This window comes from Haliaeetus albicilla, chromosome 4, assembly GCF_947461875.1.
Source record: "Haliaeetus albicilla chromosome 4, bHalAlb1.1, whole genome shotgun sequence".
NCBI classification, from domain to species: Eukaryota; Metazoa; Chordata; class Aves; order Accipitriformes; family Accipitridae; genus Haliaeetus; species Haliaeetus albicilla.
This window is the reverse complement of record NC_091486.1, coordinates 47,955,980-47,975,207: the sequence shown is the minus strand read 5'-3', so window position 1 is coordinate 47,975,207 and position 19,228 is coordinate 47,955,980. Positions and strand designations below refer to the sequence as shown.

Genomic DNA, 19,228 nt, shown 5'->3' with positions numbered 1-19,228 from the left:
CTGCTATGCTTCAGAGTCTGATGTCCTATCACTTCAGGACTTCAAGGTACAGAAACTGAGGGAGAAGGTCAAATACTTCCTCCACTCAGCTATGTGGCACACATAGTGATACAGTTAGTTCACATGTGAGCACTGATTAAAACTCACTGCATTCCTAAATAGATGTGAATCAGTAGATTACTTGTCCAAGACAAGGGAGGGTTCAGAAAAGGATTAATATAAATCATTGGTCCCCAAGTCCTGCTTCAGCCCCAGTTGCTGTCTAACCACCATTATTTGTGAGAAAAAGTATCTGTTACAGGTGTTGGTAGAGTGTTGATCTAGTCTTGCAGACGTGCCATGCAATGCTGATGCACAGAAACATATAGAAGAAAAAAGTAACTAGTCTTGTACAGACCATTGTATAGCTGTACTACTAATAGTTACATATGAAAAGCAAAAACCCTCCGTCTCTGAAGGGTGATATTAGCACACTGAAGCCAGCAAGCCTGTGGGCAGAGGTAAATGCTAGAGTAAGGCTAGGATGTCACTTGAGGACACAAGCTGAGGGAGACTTAGACATGCAGAAAAATTCAGACGGTATTTACTGCAGAATTAAATAACCCGTCCTAAAACTATTTCAGTATCCCTAAATGCACATTCACTACCACACTTGCTCAGATAAACATGGGGGCTCACTTTGAAATGAAAAAAACCCCATCAGTTCACTGCTGGAAATAACAGCAAAAATGTCCTTAGTGTTGTTCCTTAAATATTTTGTAAGGACAGTTTACAGAAGGGAGGGAACTCCCTGAACACCTCACTCTGCCTAAATACCCTTTCCCCCTTTGCTAAATAAAAGTCTTCTGAAAGCCACAACAGCTCCTGTAACTTTAAACCTGGGCTGAGATCATAATTTTAGTACTGACCAAACAGAGTGCAGAGGGCGGGCCTGGCTCTTCTTTGAGGACCACCTTAGGCATGCTCCCACCCCTTGGCTAAACAAAGTAATGCCAACTCCGTTCAGTTTTCTTTAGCTGTATAGTTATCATCTGGGAAAACCTTCCCCCTTTAGACTGCAGCAGTTAACGGAATATTTGGAATACCAAAGTACTTTTTGCAGTGATTCCTTTCTGTGATGTCAATTCTCCCCTGCCTCTAAAAAAGTTAATCAGAATTTGAATCCATCTGGTCTCAAGATTGGAAAGCTATTCTCAAAGCAGATCAAAGATGTTTATTAAAGTTCAATTCTTCATCTTCGTTCTAGGGAGCATGCCCTTCATAGCACTTGCTGAAGAAGGTAAGAAGAAACTTCGGTTAAAATTATTTCCAGTCATTTCCTGTAATTTAACAGTTTGTGTGCTTACTCATAGGCAATATCGTTGTTCTGTCCTGCTTATAAAACTTTCTTTTGAATACTTAAGCTACTACTGGGCATCTACTATGGCTGTAATCAGGAAAGAAACACATCAAAAGTTTTCAGATGGGCTGAGTTATGCTCTATTAGAACAGAATTTTCTGTGTGTCTGTGTAAGGGAAGGAGACCGGTACAAGCAGTCAGGGAAGGCATTACATCAAGAGCCCTTGGAAATGTCTTCAGTTTCACTGTAATATATGCAAAGGCGACTGCAAGAAATAATTTAGTTGTAACTGACATTTAGGTGGTGAATCTCTCTATGAAAGTAACTTATATATCTTTCCATTCAAGTGTTTAGCTTCTGTACTTAGAAGCATTACAACAGCTTAGAATTTGAGCCTTATGCAGGGTTTTGCTAATACTAACTTAGCCATAAGCAACATATACAAGTGAAGGAAACTAAAACAGGAAGAAGTATTACCTAAGACAGATTTGAAGTGTTATGTATCTACTCAGAAAAAGTTTATTTGGCAAACTATTTCTTTTGAATTTTCTAAGAAAAACAGATTGTACACTTTTAGATAAAACAGACGTTTAAGTCTTTTTTACAGCTAAAGGAGAAGAGTCTGATTTATTAACAGTAAATCTGAATTACCCTGAGCAGTACTTGATTCCAGTAACATCACATTCAAATTCAGTCTTTCTGCATAGTATTTGACTCATTACGAATGAATTGGCCATCAGGCAATGTGCCTGATGTATGATGTACGTGCAAACAGAAAGTGTGCCTGTAGCAGTGAAATACAGCTACCGTTGCTATGGAACATGTTCCAAGTACTAGTGCTCCAAAAACAATAACCTGAAACTCAACTCACTAGTCTTCCAAAGCATAAATCTACTTGTCTGATTTGGATTTGAGGACCCTAACTGAAACATATGACCTGATTTTGGCTTGGTGACAGTCAATATCATTCTGCTGGAAATAATGGAGCTATATCAATACACAGTATGTGTGGGTGTTGGCTTGAACCTTATAATGGGAATTCCAGGTATTCTGCATGTCAGATTATGAGGCTGAAAGTTTGGAGTTACACTCCGAAATTTCACAGAAAGTCTAAAATCTACAGATATTAGGCAAGTCCCAAATACTGCTTTCTAGGTTTTCTCTGGGATATGCACTTTATGGCTTACACAGCTAGCTTACCATTAAAAAGCACCAATATTAAAAGCACCAAAGTTTAAAGACACTAAAAATGATGCAAAACCCACCACAATTTTCTAGAATTGCCTTAAGCAGTTTCTAGGATACTAGAATTACAGGAAAAAATGTCTTTTGTCTTAAGGCTTTTGGGGAATTTTTAAGCGTATTTTCTCTCAAGTCTGAAAGGAGTCATCCAGCAATGATCACATTGAAACCCTATTAGCCAGAAAAAATGTTAAAATATTTCCTGCTTGCAAGATTCTACCTCTGTTTTATTACCAGTATAGCCTGTATTGAACTCCACAGTTGGATCTAGAATATGGTTTACAGTATTTAAGGCTTTCTGTGTCTGTTCAGCTTTTATGACTTTTTCCTCACATGGGGTCAGTCATTTAGGGTAACCTCCTAAGGATACACCAGGAAAATAGACTCCAGATATAAAATAAGGAAGACCCAAATATTTAGCATGGGTATCACTGCTGTTTACTGATAACCATCAACAATTACAAGTTAGAACAGACTGAAAATGACAATGCCACATTCCGCAATCTGTGCCTGCACTGACAGTGAAGATGGAGAAGTTTTTGGGCTTGTATAATACTAGGTGGAGTGGGTATATTCAGATATCTGAACTTCTGGGGTAATTTGGCTGGAGGGTTTTAGAGAAAAAAAGTTTCCTTATCAGATTCTGACACCTCTTAAGCCTGATCAGGCCATAAATAAATCTACAGCTACCCTTTTGTTGTATTTGGGCATTCCATTTTCTGGATTGAGACTGAATCAAGAAAAGCAGGTTTGTTTCAATCAGGAAGCATATTTTCAAAATTGTTATTAATGGTTCTGAATTACTCCTTGAATTGCCAAGTAATTTGAATTCAGCTGTTGATCCTAGTGGTAAGCATAGCATTTTTCCCCTTCCAGATAGCGATCCACAAATTGAGTAGTTTCATTAGTATCTGTTGTCTTTGAGTTACTGCAACTTTACAAAAAAGCCACAGGCATGGAAACCATTTCAGGACCACTGTGAACCAGAAACATGATTGAAAAATAGCAGTTACCACTGATCCAATAACAGGACTATCAGCCAACCTATGAACAACATTTCAGTTGGAACCTCTGAATCTTAAAGGAGACGTCAGAAATGTTTAAACATTCTTTGCTCATAGAGAACATGCAAATAACATCTAACATTAGTAAGTTAAAAATCAGTGAAGATTTCTGTTAAAATTTCCTGGGTTTGTGCTACTCTTAACAGGAATATTTGGTCCCAAAGTCAGTTGCTTTCCAGACGAAAGGATAAAGGCTCCTTTAACTGGGTCACATAAAGCAAGACAAAGCTGTAAAAGCATAAAATACTATACTGATGTGGAGGAGAAGGAGAATTAACTTACTAATTCACTCTTCATATGTGAGCTTCCAAATAAAATTAATGGCAGAAATTAGCAAAAACACAGGAAGAAAACCCAGTAACAAATCTTACACCACTGTCTACTTAAAAACACATTCACACATACTCTATTTGTGTTATCCATTCATGGTTTAAATCCTGACTGAAACAGAGAGTATCTTGTCTTTCTTACAACCAAGGACAGCCTTGAGCACTATACAAGCTGATGAATATTTAGACTAAAGCATTTCCTACTCAATGATTAGCAGATACATTTTTGTCCTTCTGTGATCCTGTTAGGCATATAAAAACTCAGGCAAATCTTCACACACAGGATCAGACCAAATGAGTTGAAATGGAAGTTGGCCTAATTTTTTTCTGGGCACAGCATTAATCAAACAATTAAAAGCTCAAGCATTCAAATGAGTGCTTTATAGAGACAACACATTTCCTAATTTGAAACCTTTCCCATGGTGCAAGTATCATTGCAGAGAAGGAAGTTACTCTATTGGCTGTCACATAACATGAACAAAAATTAACATGATTGTTAAACAAGTTACCACATGTCACTTGAGCCGTATCAGCTGTCCATGTGCCTGATCTTACCTAGAGGCAAATACTAGGTTATAACTCCTTATGCAAGTCTCAAACAGGTTTATACTAGGTCATATTACTTTACATTTGTTTTGGACTAAAACTAAGCACACGGACAGGATAATTCAGATGAAAAGTGTTTATATGGTAAGAAAAGAAATTGAAGTTTACAGTCAACCATGAAAGTCTAAGAAGTTTTCTATGTTTTTCAAAATCATAAAAAAGAAAATGGACAAAGTTACAAGAAATGATTTTTTTCAAAAATATCTTGATTTACCCAAATTCTGTTGCCAGTTCAGTAGCAAAACTAAGCAACAAAGTCCAGCAACTCTAAACTTTTCTGAAAATCAAGTTCTGTAACTGCTGGTACTAAATAAAATGAACAAACAAAATGAAGAGTCACACGTGACTCCAAAAGGGAGCCAGTCTTCTACTAAATAAACATGACAAAACCTTTCACCCTGCATCTGGCTGCATCATGAATGATGAGTGCACTTGCCCGTGTGTCCCCATATATGCCTCTTGTAAACTACATTAGTGTGATATGAATGTAGCTCTACATGTCCAATACCCAAAACTTAATTACCACAAAAAGTAGAAAAACATCTTACTGGGTCTCAGTGAGTACGTCTGCAAATTAGTGAGTCTGTATTTTGCAGTGTCATAGTGAAAGACCAGCAGAGAACAGAAAAAATTTGCTTTCTCCTCTTCATTGGGAAAGCAGAAGCTTGCCCATCTGTATCTCAAAAGTTAGTTTTTGCATCTGTGTAACTGTAAAAGCAAAGGAAATAGTCATATTTAAAAGCTCACAAGTGGACCTTTCATTAGCTCAGGCTGCACGGTGAAAACTGGAAAGAGAGAGGCCAGATTCTCAGCTCCTGTAATTCAACGGTTTCCACTGAACCCATGCATTTACCCCAGATCTAGTACTTGTAAATCATCTGCAAAAATAAGCAGCTGAGAACATAGAGAGATAAAAGAGAATTTTAATAGATAATAAAAAAAACAGCAAAGGAAGGCCAACCCACAGCATGCAGGCTGTTGGGCTCTGACAGAAGCATGCAGTGTTCCTTCCTTGCGTCATTTGAGGCAAGCCATACATGCACACCACAGACATGACTACTGTTTGCCCAGTTCTAACATATGGTCTGTCTCAGTTGCACGTTTGTTTTGTTGGTTTGTTTGCTTTTTGTCTGGATGCGGTCAGGGACTACAGGATGGAACCCAAATGCTGCCAGGTCCTACTATTTGCTGCATCCCAGATCCACGCTGCAGACAGGCAGCCTCTAAAAGGGCCTCCTGCAATTTGTGTGTGCATATCCCATACCCTCAGTTTGAAATAACGCTGCAGTAAAGCTCACATAGCTGTGTGGTGCACAACTTGCTATGCAGCATTTCAGAATAAGATGTAGGATTGGGAATATAGGTATGTTGGGATGTTCTAAAGAGAAACAAATGAGAAAAAATAAGACAGCAATTTGCTATTGATTTTCATCTCACTGTCTCAGAAGCCTGGCCAAAGACTCTCAAAGGAAATAGAAACTGTGATGCTGTGCACATTCTCATGTTGCTTTATGACTTCCTCGTGTTTTTCCATCTTTGTATTTGTTGGTTAAAAACACTACAACATCCAGCATAAATTTCATCAGGATAATCCTTTGTGAGGGCACAATTCCACTGTGTACACCATTTCGGGCAAACACGTACTCTTTTAGGAGGGCTTAAGTAGTATATGAGCTACTGATGAATTTGTAAAGGGGACACACTTAATTCCAAATGTATATTAAAATGTTTTTATGACTATGAAACCCATCCAAATATTAGCTAGCATGTTATTAGTTACTATGAAAGTCAGACTAAACATATCTGAATGGATCTTGCTTGCTGTGTGGCAATGTAAAGCAGCTAGCCAAAAATTGTGTGAACAAAATTAAAGCCTAACCAGGTTCTAGTTATAGTGTTTAGCATACATATTTCAAACAAATTAGTTAAGAAATTATGATGCAAACAGTTCTGCTGGCAGATACAAGGGGTTAGTAACCTTCATCAAGGCAGCTGTGAAAGGGCATATGGCTACAGCCTCAGAGTTTTGGGAAGGAAGTGATTCAGGGAAAAAGATTAGTTTATTACTGTATTAGAGGTCATTTCTTAATTCCTTTAATCTGCATTTACTTATCCCAATATTTGTACACAGATTGTCTGCTTTCTGCTGCACACCCCATAAAAATTGATGATCCATTACACGAAATTTTGTACTTTTGTCCTTGTCTTAGCTCCAACGCTCATTCCTTGTCAGCCATGGAGCGATAAACAGTACTGTAACACTTCAGTTTTGGGTGCCACTTACAGAATGAAGCAAAAGAGACTTACACCTTGATCCTTGATCACAACTCCAATTTGTTGCTCCAGTCAAACCCTTACTGCTCAAAGAAAACAAAGAAATTGCTAGTAAGACTGCAGTTGCCACAGGGTCATGGGGCAGCAAAGATCAGTAAGAAAGTGACTTTATCCCACATTCATGGGATAGCAACTCCAAGGTCAGTGTACTTACCAGACAAGAAATCAGAGACTGACACAGCAACATTATTAAAAGCATAAACCTTAGAAGTCTCATCACTAGTTCTACAAGGAATATTTTAAAGGAATATCCCATAATGGAGTTAAATAGTCTTTTCCTTCTTAGTGCCCACAGCTCTGTGGCCAATTTTATCATGCATAAAGAAAGCTTAGTAAGTTACCACCTTTTCCTCTCATGCCTTTGTTTCGTAACTTTGGTTGTGGGTCGTATGCATATAGCAAGCACTTGAAGAGCAGGTTTTTTTCTCTGTATCTGCCCAGTTAAAATATATTTTGTTTGCTTTCCTGTGGGTATCCTATATATGGACAATGTAGAATATTGTAACATTGAGAAGACATGTGATTTGCTTCAGAAGCAGCTGAGTGGTTCTTTGCCACTTGGCACTGTACATTTTTAACTCTGGCTTTGTTCCTTTGGCTAAGCCAGCCACAGCAATAGAAACCATCTGTAGTAGGGTGTGGTGACCAAAGGAAATGTTTCTGACAATTCAGCAAAACATTGTCATCATGAGCTACATGGAATACCTGAACAAAGTCAGTCATACTCTAAATGAGGCTGAGCTAAATCCTTCCTTGTGCATCATGACCATTTTTCAACTGGCAGATACTTTCCAAACTGCACGGTATTTTGTCATCCAGCTTCCTTCATTATATAAAGCAAAGCTGTCAGTCTTTGTATAAGGAAAGTACAGTAAGCACTTCAGGATTTAGACAGACAGTACATACTTTCTCCTGAACAACAAAAAGTCTAGACACTTACGCATATGCCAGAGCATTTCTTTATCATGGCATGATATATTACTGCAACTTCCAGAAAGAATTAACAGAAAAAGAGAAAATGCCAATGCTGTGGCCCCAAATGGGCTAAGGACACTGCAGATATCAGAATTTTGCAGCAGCCACAGGTACAAATGAGTGTTTCAGTTTTCATTAAGAAACTTCCTCACCTCTCTACAGTCTGAAAATTTCAACTGTCCAAAGGCTCAAAATCCAGAAGGCAAACCCCAGAATTCACTCTACTATAGTCTTCAAAACCTCAAATTTTCAAAGTCCAAAATATTTTGTAGCCTAGCTTTACCAGTGTTAAACCATTTCACAACAGACACCTATATGCTTTTTTTAAAACACCCCAAAATGCTTAAGCAATTATAGAAAAATAGAAAACTACTTTTAGAGAAAACTAAGCCGATGAGGTAGATTTTGGACTCGACTATGGAATACATTTAAATTGAGGATGAAGCCAAATAACAGACGAAATTGTATTTGAAAACTACGGAGCTGCTGCTGAGACATTATGTATTCAAAAGGCAGATACCTTATCAAATCACACATTTTTGTTAAACTTCCACCACCATGAATAAAAGTTTCCACTGAACTACAACTGAACTGATTCCAGTAATGAGATACGGACTTTAAGACTCATTTTGCTCACAATCAAATTAAGGTCTGTGAGCAAAGAATGCTTCCTCAGGGAATTTCTGTATCAGGACATAAATGCTGAGTAAAATATGCCCAAAACAGGATGACCAACACACACATACATACACAGCCCTTCAAACACCACCACCTGGTCTGTAACAGTTCAGGAAGCAGATACTGAAAAACATCAGTCAGCTCTAGATAGGTAGCTCAGTATTACCCCAAGCAATCGGTCTCACTGAATTCTGTCCCTTGCTTTTCTAGAGAAGCATTCCACAAAGCACCTATCTAGCACAGCTGGACAGGATAAAATATACTATCAGTAAGATACAGATAAAAATAAACTTGAATTTTAAGAGCCAAGCTTTTGTTTGACACTTAACCTGCTGGTTAATTTTTTTAGCTGTTATAAGTAACTGAAGCTGCCTTTTTTTTAAATAGGAGCAAAGGGGCAATGACCAATAAAGATTATTTCAGCTCTTGCTAAGAGGGAATCCTTTAGGGTTAGCAATTTTTACCTACTGGTCTCTTATCACAGAGATGGAAAGTCATTCTATTTGAGGGCTTCCTATTTCAAGGACTAAGCTAAAATACAGGCTTAAAACTGTCTTTGCCCACTGGTGTCTGGGTTTATTCAGACCGCTGGGAAAGAAACAAGATCCGACAACATTTTTCATCTTCAAAAGTATCTTTGTTGGTTTTGGAAATACCTGAAAGAAATGCTAATGAACAACAGTTTTACAACTCATTCTCCATTCCAACACAACCACGGTGCTTTGAAAGCAACCCTCAGAAGTTTTTCTAGTAAACTGTTGCTCCATGCATAACAATGACTAGTGAGCTCATCTTCCCCTAAGTGGGTCATGGGATGCTTAACCATGGGATGCTTTCAAAGCAGTATTAAACTTTTAAAGACATCAAATTTTCTCCTGGTGTGAGAAGTTGCAGTCTTATAGCAGCTGGGGACTTTGAACTGAAACGCACCCAGCTGGAACTTTGGCAGAAAGAAATGCAATGATTAATTCACATCTGCAGCAATGTATAGCTGTGAACAGAAGAGGCCATAGTGCTAGTTGGAGACAATCACAGCACTATGAGGCACTGTTTTTATTTACAGCCTCCTCTAAGATAATATTAAGAACATAAGCAGAGGCACTACTTAACCCTATGGCTCTTGCTACGTTTGGCCCCCATCAGATGAAACCAACAAATGACTAAAGCACATATACCCTTACATCCCATTTACATTCTCTTTGATGTCAGTGGTATATATGCCTTGTACTGGGTACAGGGAAAGAAGTTTCAAGACCAATAGTTTTTCTCAATTTCATTTAAATATTTTTTACTTTATTATGACTTTCTCTGACATAGAGCTGTCTAGTATCAGATATTCCTTCCTACAAATGCAATATGCTGATAACAAATCACCTCCTAATCTTTCTTTTGCTAATAGTTCAGTAGTGTCTGCTTAAGTACCACCCACACCACCTCCAGTGTCTGTCCCACAAAAACAAACCTGGAAATGTAGTCCAGGCACTATTCTCCAACAAATACAGGACCTCAGCTTGAATGCAGTATTATGCAGATTGGATAGGGCAGAATAAGACCTTCACACTGATAGAAATCAGTTCTACCTGTGAGCTTTAGGAAGTTAACAGGGGAGCCATATTATTCTAGTTTCCCTTTACAATTACGGAAAGGCAGCACTACCAAGGACAACCCAAATCTCAGGTAAGCTGCATTACCTTCTAGAAGTATTTATCTTTCCCTACAGACCATAAAAGAAGATAAGGGCAAGCAGACACCTTATTTAGGCATCTCTATTAAGAAACTAAAATTAGGCAAGATTAATCTGGGCCACCTCCTTTTGTCAATCACTGTACACAGAGGCCAAATGCACTGAAATAGATTTTCTACATGTCACTCATTGCCAAGAATCTGCAATAACTTTATCACACAAAGAATAATTATTTCATGTTTCTTTGTGACATTCAGTAATTCTCTACATCTTTGTTCTGTGACACTGTTTCCTTTACCTGCCTTCACTGTCAAGTAATTCTTCAGGGCTGAAAGCTACTGCCATGCCAAGACTATAAGTAGCTTCTCTGAATAAGCTGCTTGTTGTTAACATAAAAAAAAACCAAACCCAACTTATTTCACTTTCTACTTGGGGTTTTTCCTCTGGTAGTTGGTTTTCTCCATCTGTGCTTATTTTGCAACTAGTGAATAAAGGATGTTTTTTCAGTTCCATCTGGGGTTATGAGGTACACTGGTCCATCCACAATTCATGTTGTTGAGCTCTATTGCTATTTCTTTCTTTACACTTAATATTTACATTGCAAAGTCCCAATATTGTACTTTAAAGACATTAATTTATAAGCAAAAAAATAAGTATTATAAAGTCATGCCATATCTTAAAATGCCCTGATATTTAGAAAGTGGCTAAATCAAGACACCTTGAGTGATGTCAAGCTCCTTTTATGCTATCTCAGCAGAAAATTTTCAAGGCTGCTTACCTGGAGTATTTCAATCAAAAATGACCAAAACTTTATTTTTACCATCTAACTTAGAAATATGATTTACCCTGGCCTGTTCTAGTCTTTCCATGGATTATAAGGTGACTGGCTGGCTTAATTAGCCACTATATTAGGGAGCACGTTGGCATAACATGAATATACTTTTTTCATCTGTTAGTGCCTAAAGTACTACTTGCACACCCTTTTGGCTCTTAAATAGAAAGTGTATCTGTATTCAGGCTTATAAAGGTATAAAAATATAAAATTCTATTTACTTGAGTAAACATGGAATTAGAAATCTAAGTTTAGATCAGTGTTTATTCTCTTGGCGATGGGACAAAGCTCTCAGTCTTGCATTGCTAGAGATGGATGAAAAATTCTTACTTTGGTTCTAAAATGAGTTTTGGGAACAAGGAAAAATAATTGCAAGTTTCCAGTAGAATTCAGATGAGAGTTTCAAGCAAAAAACAGAGATTATTTTTTTCTAATATCAAATAATTCATCCCCCGTATGAAAAATTTCCTTTGAAGTGCCAGTGCTTTTTTTTTTTTCCCCTACTCATTTCAAAATGAAATATTGGCTTTTTCATTTGAAATAACATTTTTCTTTTAAAAAGAGGCAGATGAAAAAGGAACAAAAGTTAAACGGAACTCAGAGTTAAAGAAAAGTAATTTCCAAGTGATATATGCACAGCTGATCCAAAGTGATTCTATCCTTTTTCCGATTTTGACTGATATCGAGCAAAATGCCCATTCTTTCTAATTTCAGTCACAGAACAAAAATTCTGTTTACTTGCCTCTATATCATATACAACACAAGTAGGGTGCATTTAGGAGTATTAAAGTCTCTCATAAGAAATAGTCTTACTATTTGGAACTAGTCTAACAATTCAGAAATAGGCTAACTTCAAATGCAGAGGAGATGAGAATGTTTTTAGGTCACTAAATAAAACTAGATGAAATTAGTAGAAACGGTGTTAAGATTTAATAAAACAGGTCATGAATATTTCTCTTACATAAAATATTCAAATGGTACAATAAATCCCTGATTTTAAATAACTCATGTGAATAGCTGTCCTCCTCCCTGAAGAGATCACTACACAGCACTACCAATCTACTACTTACTATTTACCAAATTACAGAGGTATGAAACTATCTTGCAAAGGAATAAAGGATTAGGTATTCTTTGTTCATAATTAACCTATTAGCAGCTGACAGTTGTTACCTTACGTACATCATAGGCAAATGATGTGTGAGCATCCAGGGTTTTCTCCAACCCCCCTAAAAATTCTCTGCTTTTTAAAGAGAATGAACATGGCTCTCATTCACATAACCTTCAGCTATTTTTGCAATATTTCCTAGCAATAACTCAGTATTATGCTGAAAAAGTATAAATTGGATTTGAAAACGTTTGGACAAAATTTTGCTCTGATTGCTGAAATAAAAGTTAGATGCAGGAAAGAGTTTTTCAGAAGTTTGGGGTTTTTGCCTGAAGTTTTTGCTCAGGACAATGTCTATTATTAGCTCTTTGCTAAAACACTGGTATCTGGAATGAGCAGAACTCTTATGCCGCAGGCAACAGCATAACAAGCAGCCTCACCTAGCTTTATAATCATGGTGAATTAGAAACTCCCAAGAGATATCACACTACATTAACATCATACTGTGTATGGTCATAGTTTTATGAATCACAAGAAACTTAATCAATGATACTTATGTTTTCGACATTTTCTTGATACTGCCAGCTATCTTCACATATCCATATCTGTCACATTCTACCTTGCTCCATCTCATTTTTCCTACTGATGAAGCGTGGCTGTATTTGTAAAGAAAGAGCATTGTGCAGGCCAAAATTTAAATATCAGTTACACGAAAGAGCACAGATGACATATATAGGTCTAGAATAAAAAGGAAGACCTTACATTGTTACCTAAAAAATTGAAATTATGGCAAGTAAGGTTTGCAACTTTAGAAAAATCTCTGAATAGATTTGTGTAGGAATATTTTCTAAACTATAGCTACACCCATAAGCATTAATGATAGTTCTAAAAAAAAAGGTTGCACCTGGGACTGAGCTGAAAGATGGGAGAAAGCTCTTACTATTTTAGAAAATGGAAGATGTTTGAAGTAATTTATCCCAATACAGAAGGTAATGCTTAACTTGAAATCTGGAGTGGTCACATCCAGCCAGGGAGGGAGGGGGGAATCTTTTCTTAAAATAATAATAATAAAAAAGAAATCTTTTCTTGGACAAAGTATTTAGTAACCAATAGGTTTCAAGGTTGTGCCAGGGCTAAGTGATGTGTACTTAAGCTCTTTGTCCTACAGCTTTGTGCAAGAGTATAGCAGAATTCAAAGTTAATCCAAATAATTTTGCAAACATAAGTGTGCAGGGGCAGAGAGATGGAACACTACATAGATCTCATGTTTAAAAAAATTTACATGTCAAAGTAGCCAGAACATGTGACTACAAAGTAAAATCTTAACTCATTTTCTAAAATTTTATTCAGCAAGCTCAGTTCTAGAAGGAGAAGAAAGTACAACAATTGATTTCAGAGACAGAAATGATACAGAATTTGAAGAATTACCAACCCTGGTGAGTATCATTCTAAATAAAGGTTCCTTTAGGTTACCCTGTTTTCATATTCCTGGTATTGTCTTGTGGCTTAGATTTTGAATAATCATTATAAAGAATAACCTTGAGTTCTAACATAAAAAAATCTAACGCCAATGCTTTTGCTTTGCAAGCAATCAGGTTGAAGGTGACAAAGTTGAAAACTTTTTGGCAGTTCTTATGTGCTGCAAAAAGCATTGGTAACCTGCTTATTCACTGCCATTTGCCTCTTCTAATTCAGTATCTCTCCACTAGCTTCAGTGAAACCTAACTGACAAACTAGTGTAAAAAAAAACCCAAACCCCAAAAACCACCCCACAATGAAAAGAGGCAGGTCTGCAATATTCTGCAGTTCTCTCCTACACCTTTTGTAGTCCTACTGAGAGGTTATCTGATCTAGAAAGCCTCTAGCTGGGCATACAAATCAGCTTACTACTACGTTTGGTTTTCTTTTTTGTCACTGTACACAAGTCAAAGATGACGAGCAATAGCTTAAAAGCATCCACAGGGCACCTGACAGATCAAGAAATTTAAATGCTTATTTCATACACATAGACTGAGTGTACTGAGGTTTTCTTTTCCCTCTTTTTCCTGCCAATTCTTGTAGTTGCCCACAAGACTACACAATGTAACAAATCTCTTGCAGTTTGGACAACTGATGACCACACAAAGTGCATTTGCCCCAGCTGAAGACAGTGATAATTCTACTGGTTACGAAGTTAACACAGAAAGTGTTGATGGTAAAAAATATTTAATTTCTATTTTATTATATCAAAGTTCTATTGTCATCTACTAAACAATATCTGGAAAATTCAAATACCAAGTTTAAGGTGCTGCCAAAGGTAGCATTGCTGATTTTGGAAAGGGAAAAGTAAGATTTCTAAAATTACTCCTTAATAATCACTCTGCATCCTAACTTCATAACAGCTGCGCGCTGACAAAAGGAATGAGTTGCTATACGATCTTGTTCACAAGTGCACTGCCAGTTCTACCCCAAGGCAGGCAATAACTCTCTGAAGCCTTCACTTTCTTTTCAGATTAGTATGAAAATCAAACAGCTCTCCAGAAAAAGAATTTTTTTTTTTTTCTGGACCAACTCAAAGGTCATCAAATACAGAAAACATAACTGTTACAACCTGGCTGCCCTCTTGATTTTTGCCGAGTTGTCCGCCTTTGTTTCCCTGGAGGGACACAAATTACTGTCATGCACATACAAAGCAAATTACACCCATATTCATACAGTAGTCAATGAGCAACAGATTAGTACAAAAGGTTGATAAAGTGCATTCTGACCTGTTTACCCTATGCCTGCTTAGCTGTCTTCCAGAGAGCTTGCTGAGTACCTATGCTTTTGTGTCTGATTGTGTACATAAGAATGTATGGGCACAAATAAACGGGCACATACTCTATGTGGCTTTTGGACCAGGATTGCTCTTAGCTGTTCAGTCTTGTGCATACCAGTAAAAAGTAAGAGAACACGAGCATTGTACTTTCTGCTCTGATATTCCAGTCCTGTTACAGTGTCAATGACTGGTCATAAGTTTAACAAATCTCACTTTAAAATGGTCAGATGAGCCATTATGAGAAAAAAGGTCTTTTTGTTTCCAGACCAACTTTTTGCTAACTAAATGCAAATTTCGTGTCTAAATAAATGAAGAATTGTTTCTCCAATTTATGCGAACAGTAGTAGCTGTTGCCAACAGATGCTCAGAATGTACTTTACCTGAAGTACAAACTCAAAACTTAGACCACAAATATTGGAAGTCTGTGAGGCTCACAAATATGTCAGATTCACCTGTCAGAATACATTAGTGATAAACTTAATTCACATGAATGACAGTCTGTCAATCACATTTCAAGTCAGTTTGTTTTTAGCATATAGGTTTTGCTTTGAAACAGATAGTCAAATCAAATCCTGTGGCAGTTGTATTTCTACAAAGTCCTGTAGTATGTATATTATTTACTACCTCTCCCCTAAGTAGCCTAAGCCAATTACCTCTAGACAACAGCTATGAGCAAACACTTGCTTTGGCTAGCTTCTTTCTGAAGCTTCCGTGTTCTACAGCAGTTTCATATCCCTCAATAAATCAGACACATTTGTTTAAAAATTGTATGTGCTTTTACCTGCTTTTCCCAGCCTGCTTGTCTCTGCTAAGAGTGCAGATCTCTTGCCTTGGCTTACCATTAAATAATAGAAGCAGCATTCAGCAGATTTTAATTTTAGATAGAGTTTTCAGACTTCTCCTAAAGGATATGGTAAACATTCAGAATGACATACTTCTAATGAATTAAAAATAGCATTTGTGTTTCATCTCCTTCTGATGGGGACTCAGCCACAAATTCAATTCCAGAAATAGAGAAGTGTACTAAACAGATTTTGTACAATCTTACACCCCCCCCCCCCCCCAAGGAATTTAAGGAACTTTTAAACTGACAAAAAGCCTTTATAAATAGAAAAATAGTTCAGCAGATACACTGAGAGCAGGGCAAAATTTTATCAGCATAAATCACTCAGACAACTAAAATCTGATTTCTGTCTTAATTATTATTTTTTTATACCAAGTATATCCTTATTGATCTTAACTAGATCACACTTAAGTTTCACTAGTATATATCAGATGACAGTCCCTTAGATTTTGATTTCTATTACTTTAGAGAGCTCTTTGCACTCATTCTCTCAAGCTTTTCATTTGCTCATTCCCTATCAAAAGAACAACCTATTACACAGCCCTCAAACCATTGTGATATAGTTGATAAAAGTTTTCCTTGGATATGGCATTATAAATTGGGATGCAAAACTCTGTACAGAGTAATTAAGTAATTATTCTCTTTCTGGCTTTACAGGTGGACTGAGTGGGGAACCAGAGAAAACTGAAAAAGGTATTAAATAGAAGAAATGCTTGTAGAGACAAGGGAGAACTTAACTGCCAGGCAATACCCTTCTAGAAGCCACTAGCTATGCCCATGCTATTCTTAAAGTTTCAGGAGCCACAACATGCTCCCTGGTCTGCCTTCTCTGGTTCACCTGATTACCGTGTCCATAGCCACATCTATATGGAGCCCTCCAGCCCAAAGGCACATCTGCAGGCCTGCAGGCTACAAATAAGCCTGCTGAACTTACCAAACCTGCTTCAGAGTTCACAAGATATAAGGAAATTTTCCCCAAGGAATGGGATGCAGCAGAACAGTGTCAGTTCTACCAGTAGCCTCTTATCAATGGTCTCCATGAGAAACATGCTAACACTCCCCAACTTCCTCTTTCAGGTGGTCTAGAAACAATTGCACTGGTTGGAATAATTATTGGAATCATAGTTGCAGTTGGAATCCTTGCAGGAATAATAATCGCTGTTGTAAGGAAGATGTCAGGCAGGTACTCGTAAGTAAATCGCTAATCAGGCTTTTTAAACAAGCATTATCCTCTGAGCAAGGTCACAGGAATCATTTTGGAAATTTCTAATGCTTCTATTTTGACAAAATAACCTATTTTCATGTTATACGGTGCCTATCAATTCAGCAAGAGCTACCAATGTAATGTGGGTGATCTAAACCCCCTCATGTGCTTCAGAAAAATTTGCCAGATACTGCATGCATGCTGTCACAGTACTTGTCAGGTGCATGGGGTTTTAATTACTCTACTGCACACAGGTAAAATTCACTATGAAGTATTATGGGACCAACTTCTGGAAGTGCTGGGTAACATGTGAACGCTGACAAATGACCTTTATCTTATTACTCTGGACATTTTTGGAAGCTGTTTTGGTACCATCAGGATTCACTGGTGCCACGCAAATCTAAAATGCTTTAAAACCTCCCAAGTAATAAGAAAACCACACTATATTTAAGAAATACGATTCACACAGCATTAGGAGAAAGCAAAATATGAACTGGGAAGAGAAATAAAGCAGTGACAGGAAAGACAAGGAGAGGGAGGAAAAGATCATGTAACTAACATTTGGGTAACTATGAACTACAATAAAATGTCTGTGGTTTTTTTTATAGGCCCTGAAAACAGTTGAAGCAAGCAGCCATGCCATTCTATGCCAGAAGATACAAGTGCTTCTTATTTTATAAGAACTAAAGACTATTCCTGTATTGGTGTGAGAAGATGATCCATGGAAAATATGGTCAAAGAATTCCAGATCTATGGGGATCCCACACAACTCTAAGGACTCCCTCCCCCACCCCCCCAACTACAGAGTACAGAACATTTAATAGGATTTTTACTAGCCAGGAGTTTACTAGAAGAAAGAAAAAGATTACACAGTGAGAAAAAAAACCAGCAGCAATGAGATTTACATCTGAAATGCGATTTGCAGGTAATATTTTTAAGTGCTACCAAAGATTATTTCACACTGCATTTTATGCATTTCTTTAAAAAACACATCCAGAATCTCTTAAGTGTTTTTGGCTTATTAAGTGCTTGTGGCATGTTTATCTACCAAATGATGTATCAAAATGGAAAAATTTGCTTCAGAGAACCGATTATTTACAAATTTAGAAAATACTAGATATTGGAAGCTAAAATCTTTCCACTATTGATACAGATGTGCTGCTCTTGATGCTTATGTTATTATGTGACAAAATATGGTAGGCCCAGCTGGAACTGACCTACCAACTCAAAGCTTGCTCATCTGACTGTTGCACCAGCAATTTCCTGTCTTCTCTTGTTGCAGAGACATGCAGGGATTGAAATACACATCCTGAATTAAAGGGTGCTTGGAAAATACCCAATTTTGATGGGTCACTTTAACCAGTTACTCAGCATGCTTTAGAGGCAACATGTAGAAGCTTTTGAATTAGTGTATACAATTTTTTTACTTTTTAACTGTCTCATTTCTAACTGTATAGTTGGCTTGTTTGATAACATGTGTGCAACACTAGATCAGAATATGTTAATGAGGTATAAAGCACCTTTGGAGTCTACAGCTTTTCTGTGGCATATTTAGTGCAGCAGTACCTGAACGCACAGAGTTCAGAGCAAAGGCTTTGTATGTCAAGTGGCTGCAATGCATCGTGTTTTCTAACCTTTAAGTCACTTAAATGTTTGGTGTAAAAATCATGATAATCCATATGGTCAATAATTGCTAAATATGTCAACTTATCTAGACTTACTTTTCTGTTTCTTTCATGTGCCATTAACTATCATATCAATCTGAGCTTTGGAAATAAAAATTATAATGTAAATTGTCTTATTTTACAATAATTGTTCTTTATTTTCTTTAAAAAAACCCACCCTATAACATGTTTTAAACTTTCCTCAATTTTCCTAAATTACTTTGCTACTTGCCTTGTCAGTGCAGTGTCTACAGCCAACTCATTTGACACTGATAAGTGAAACCATCATCAAAATTAAACATGTAAACACGCAGAGCATGTGCATCCCAGAATTTGTCCACAGTAGTACAATACCATGGAATAATACATTCATGTGTCACCTCCAGCATAATCTCATTTGGTTTATTTCTGTTTACACTCAAAAGCTGCATAAAACTAAAGGGAAGAATTAATGATACCACTGTCCAAAGTCACATATGCACTATATAAAAATCTGTAACAAGATTAAGCCTAGTGTGTATCTTAAGTCA

At 37.1% G+C, this 19,228-nt stretch overlaps 1 protein-coding gene across 6 annotated transcripts; it reads left to right on the top strand.

The window, feature by feature from the left end:
• The first annotated feature begins 941 nt into the window (after positions 1–941).
• On the top strand, positions 942–18,827 carry PDPN (podoplanin). Of its 6 annotated transcripts, none has more exons than XM_069782426.1 (6): positions 944–1,279; positions 13,540–13,625; positions 14,290–14,383; positions 16,488–16,523; positions 16,908–17,019; positions 17,643–18,827. In XM_069782426.1, the coding sequence occupies exons 1-6, from the start codon at positions 1,210–1,212 to the stop codon at positions 17,647–17,649; spliced, it is 405 nt and encodes a 134-aa protein (XP_069638527.1). In that variant the 5' UTR covers positions 944–1,209; the 3' UTR covers positions 17,650–18,827. The 6 variants fall into 6 exon arrangements, with proteins under 6 accessions (XP_069638528.1, XP_069638527.1, XP_069638525.1 ...); XM_069782424.1 differs by having other exon boundaries at positions 952–1,279; positions 14,251–14,383; positions 16,908–17,009; XM_069782423.1 differs by having other exon boundaries at positions 956–1,279; positions 14,251–14,383.
• The last annotated feature ends 401 nt before the right edge of the window (positions 18,828–19,228 follow it).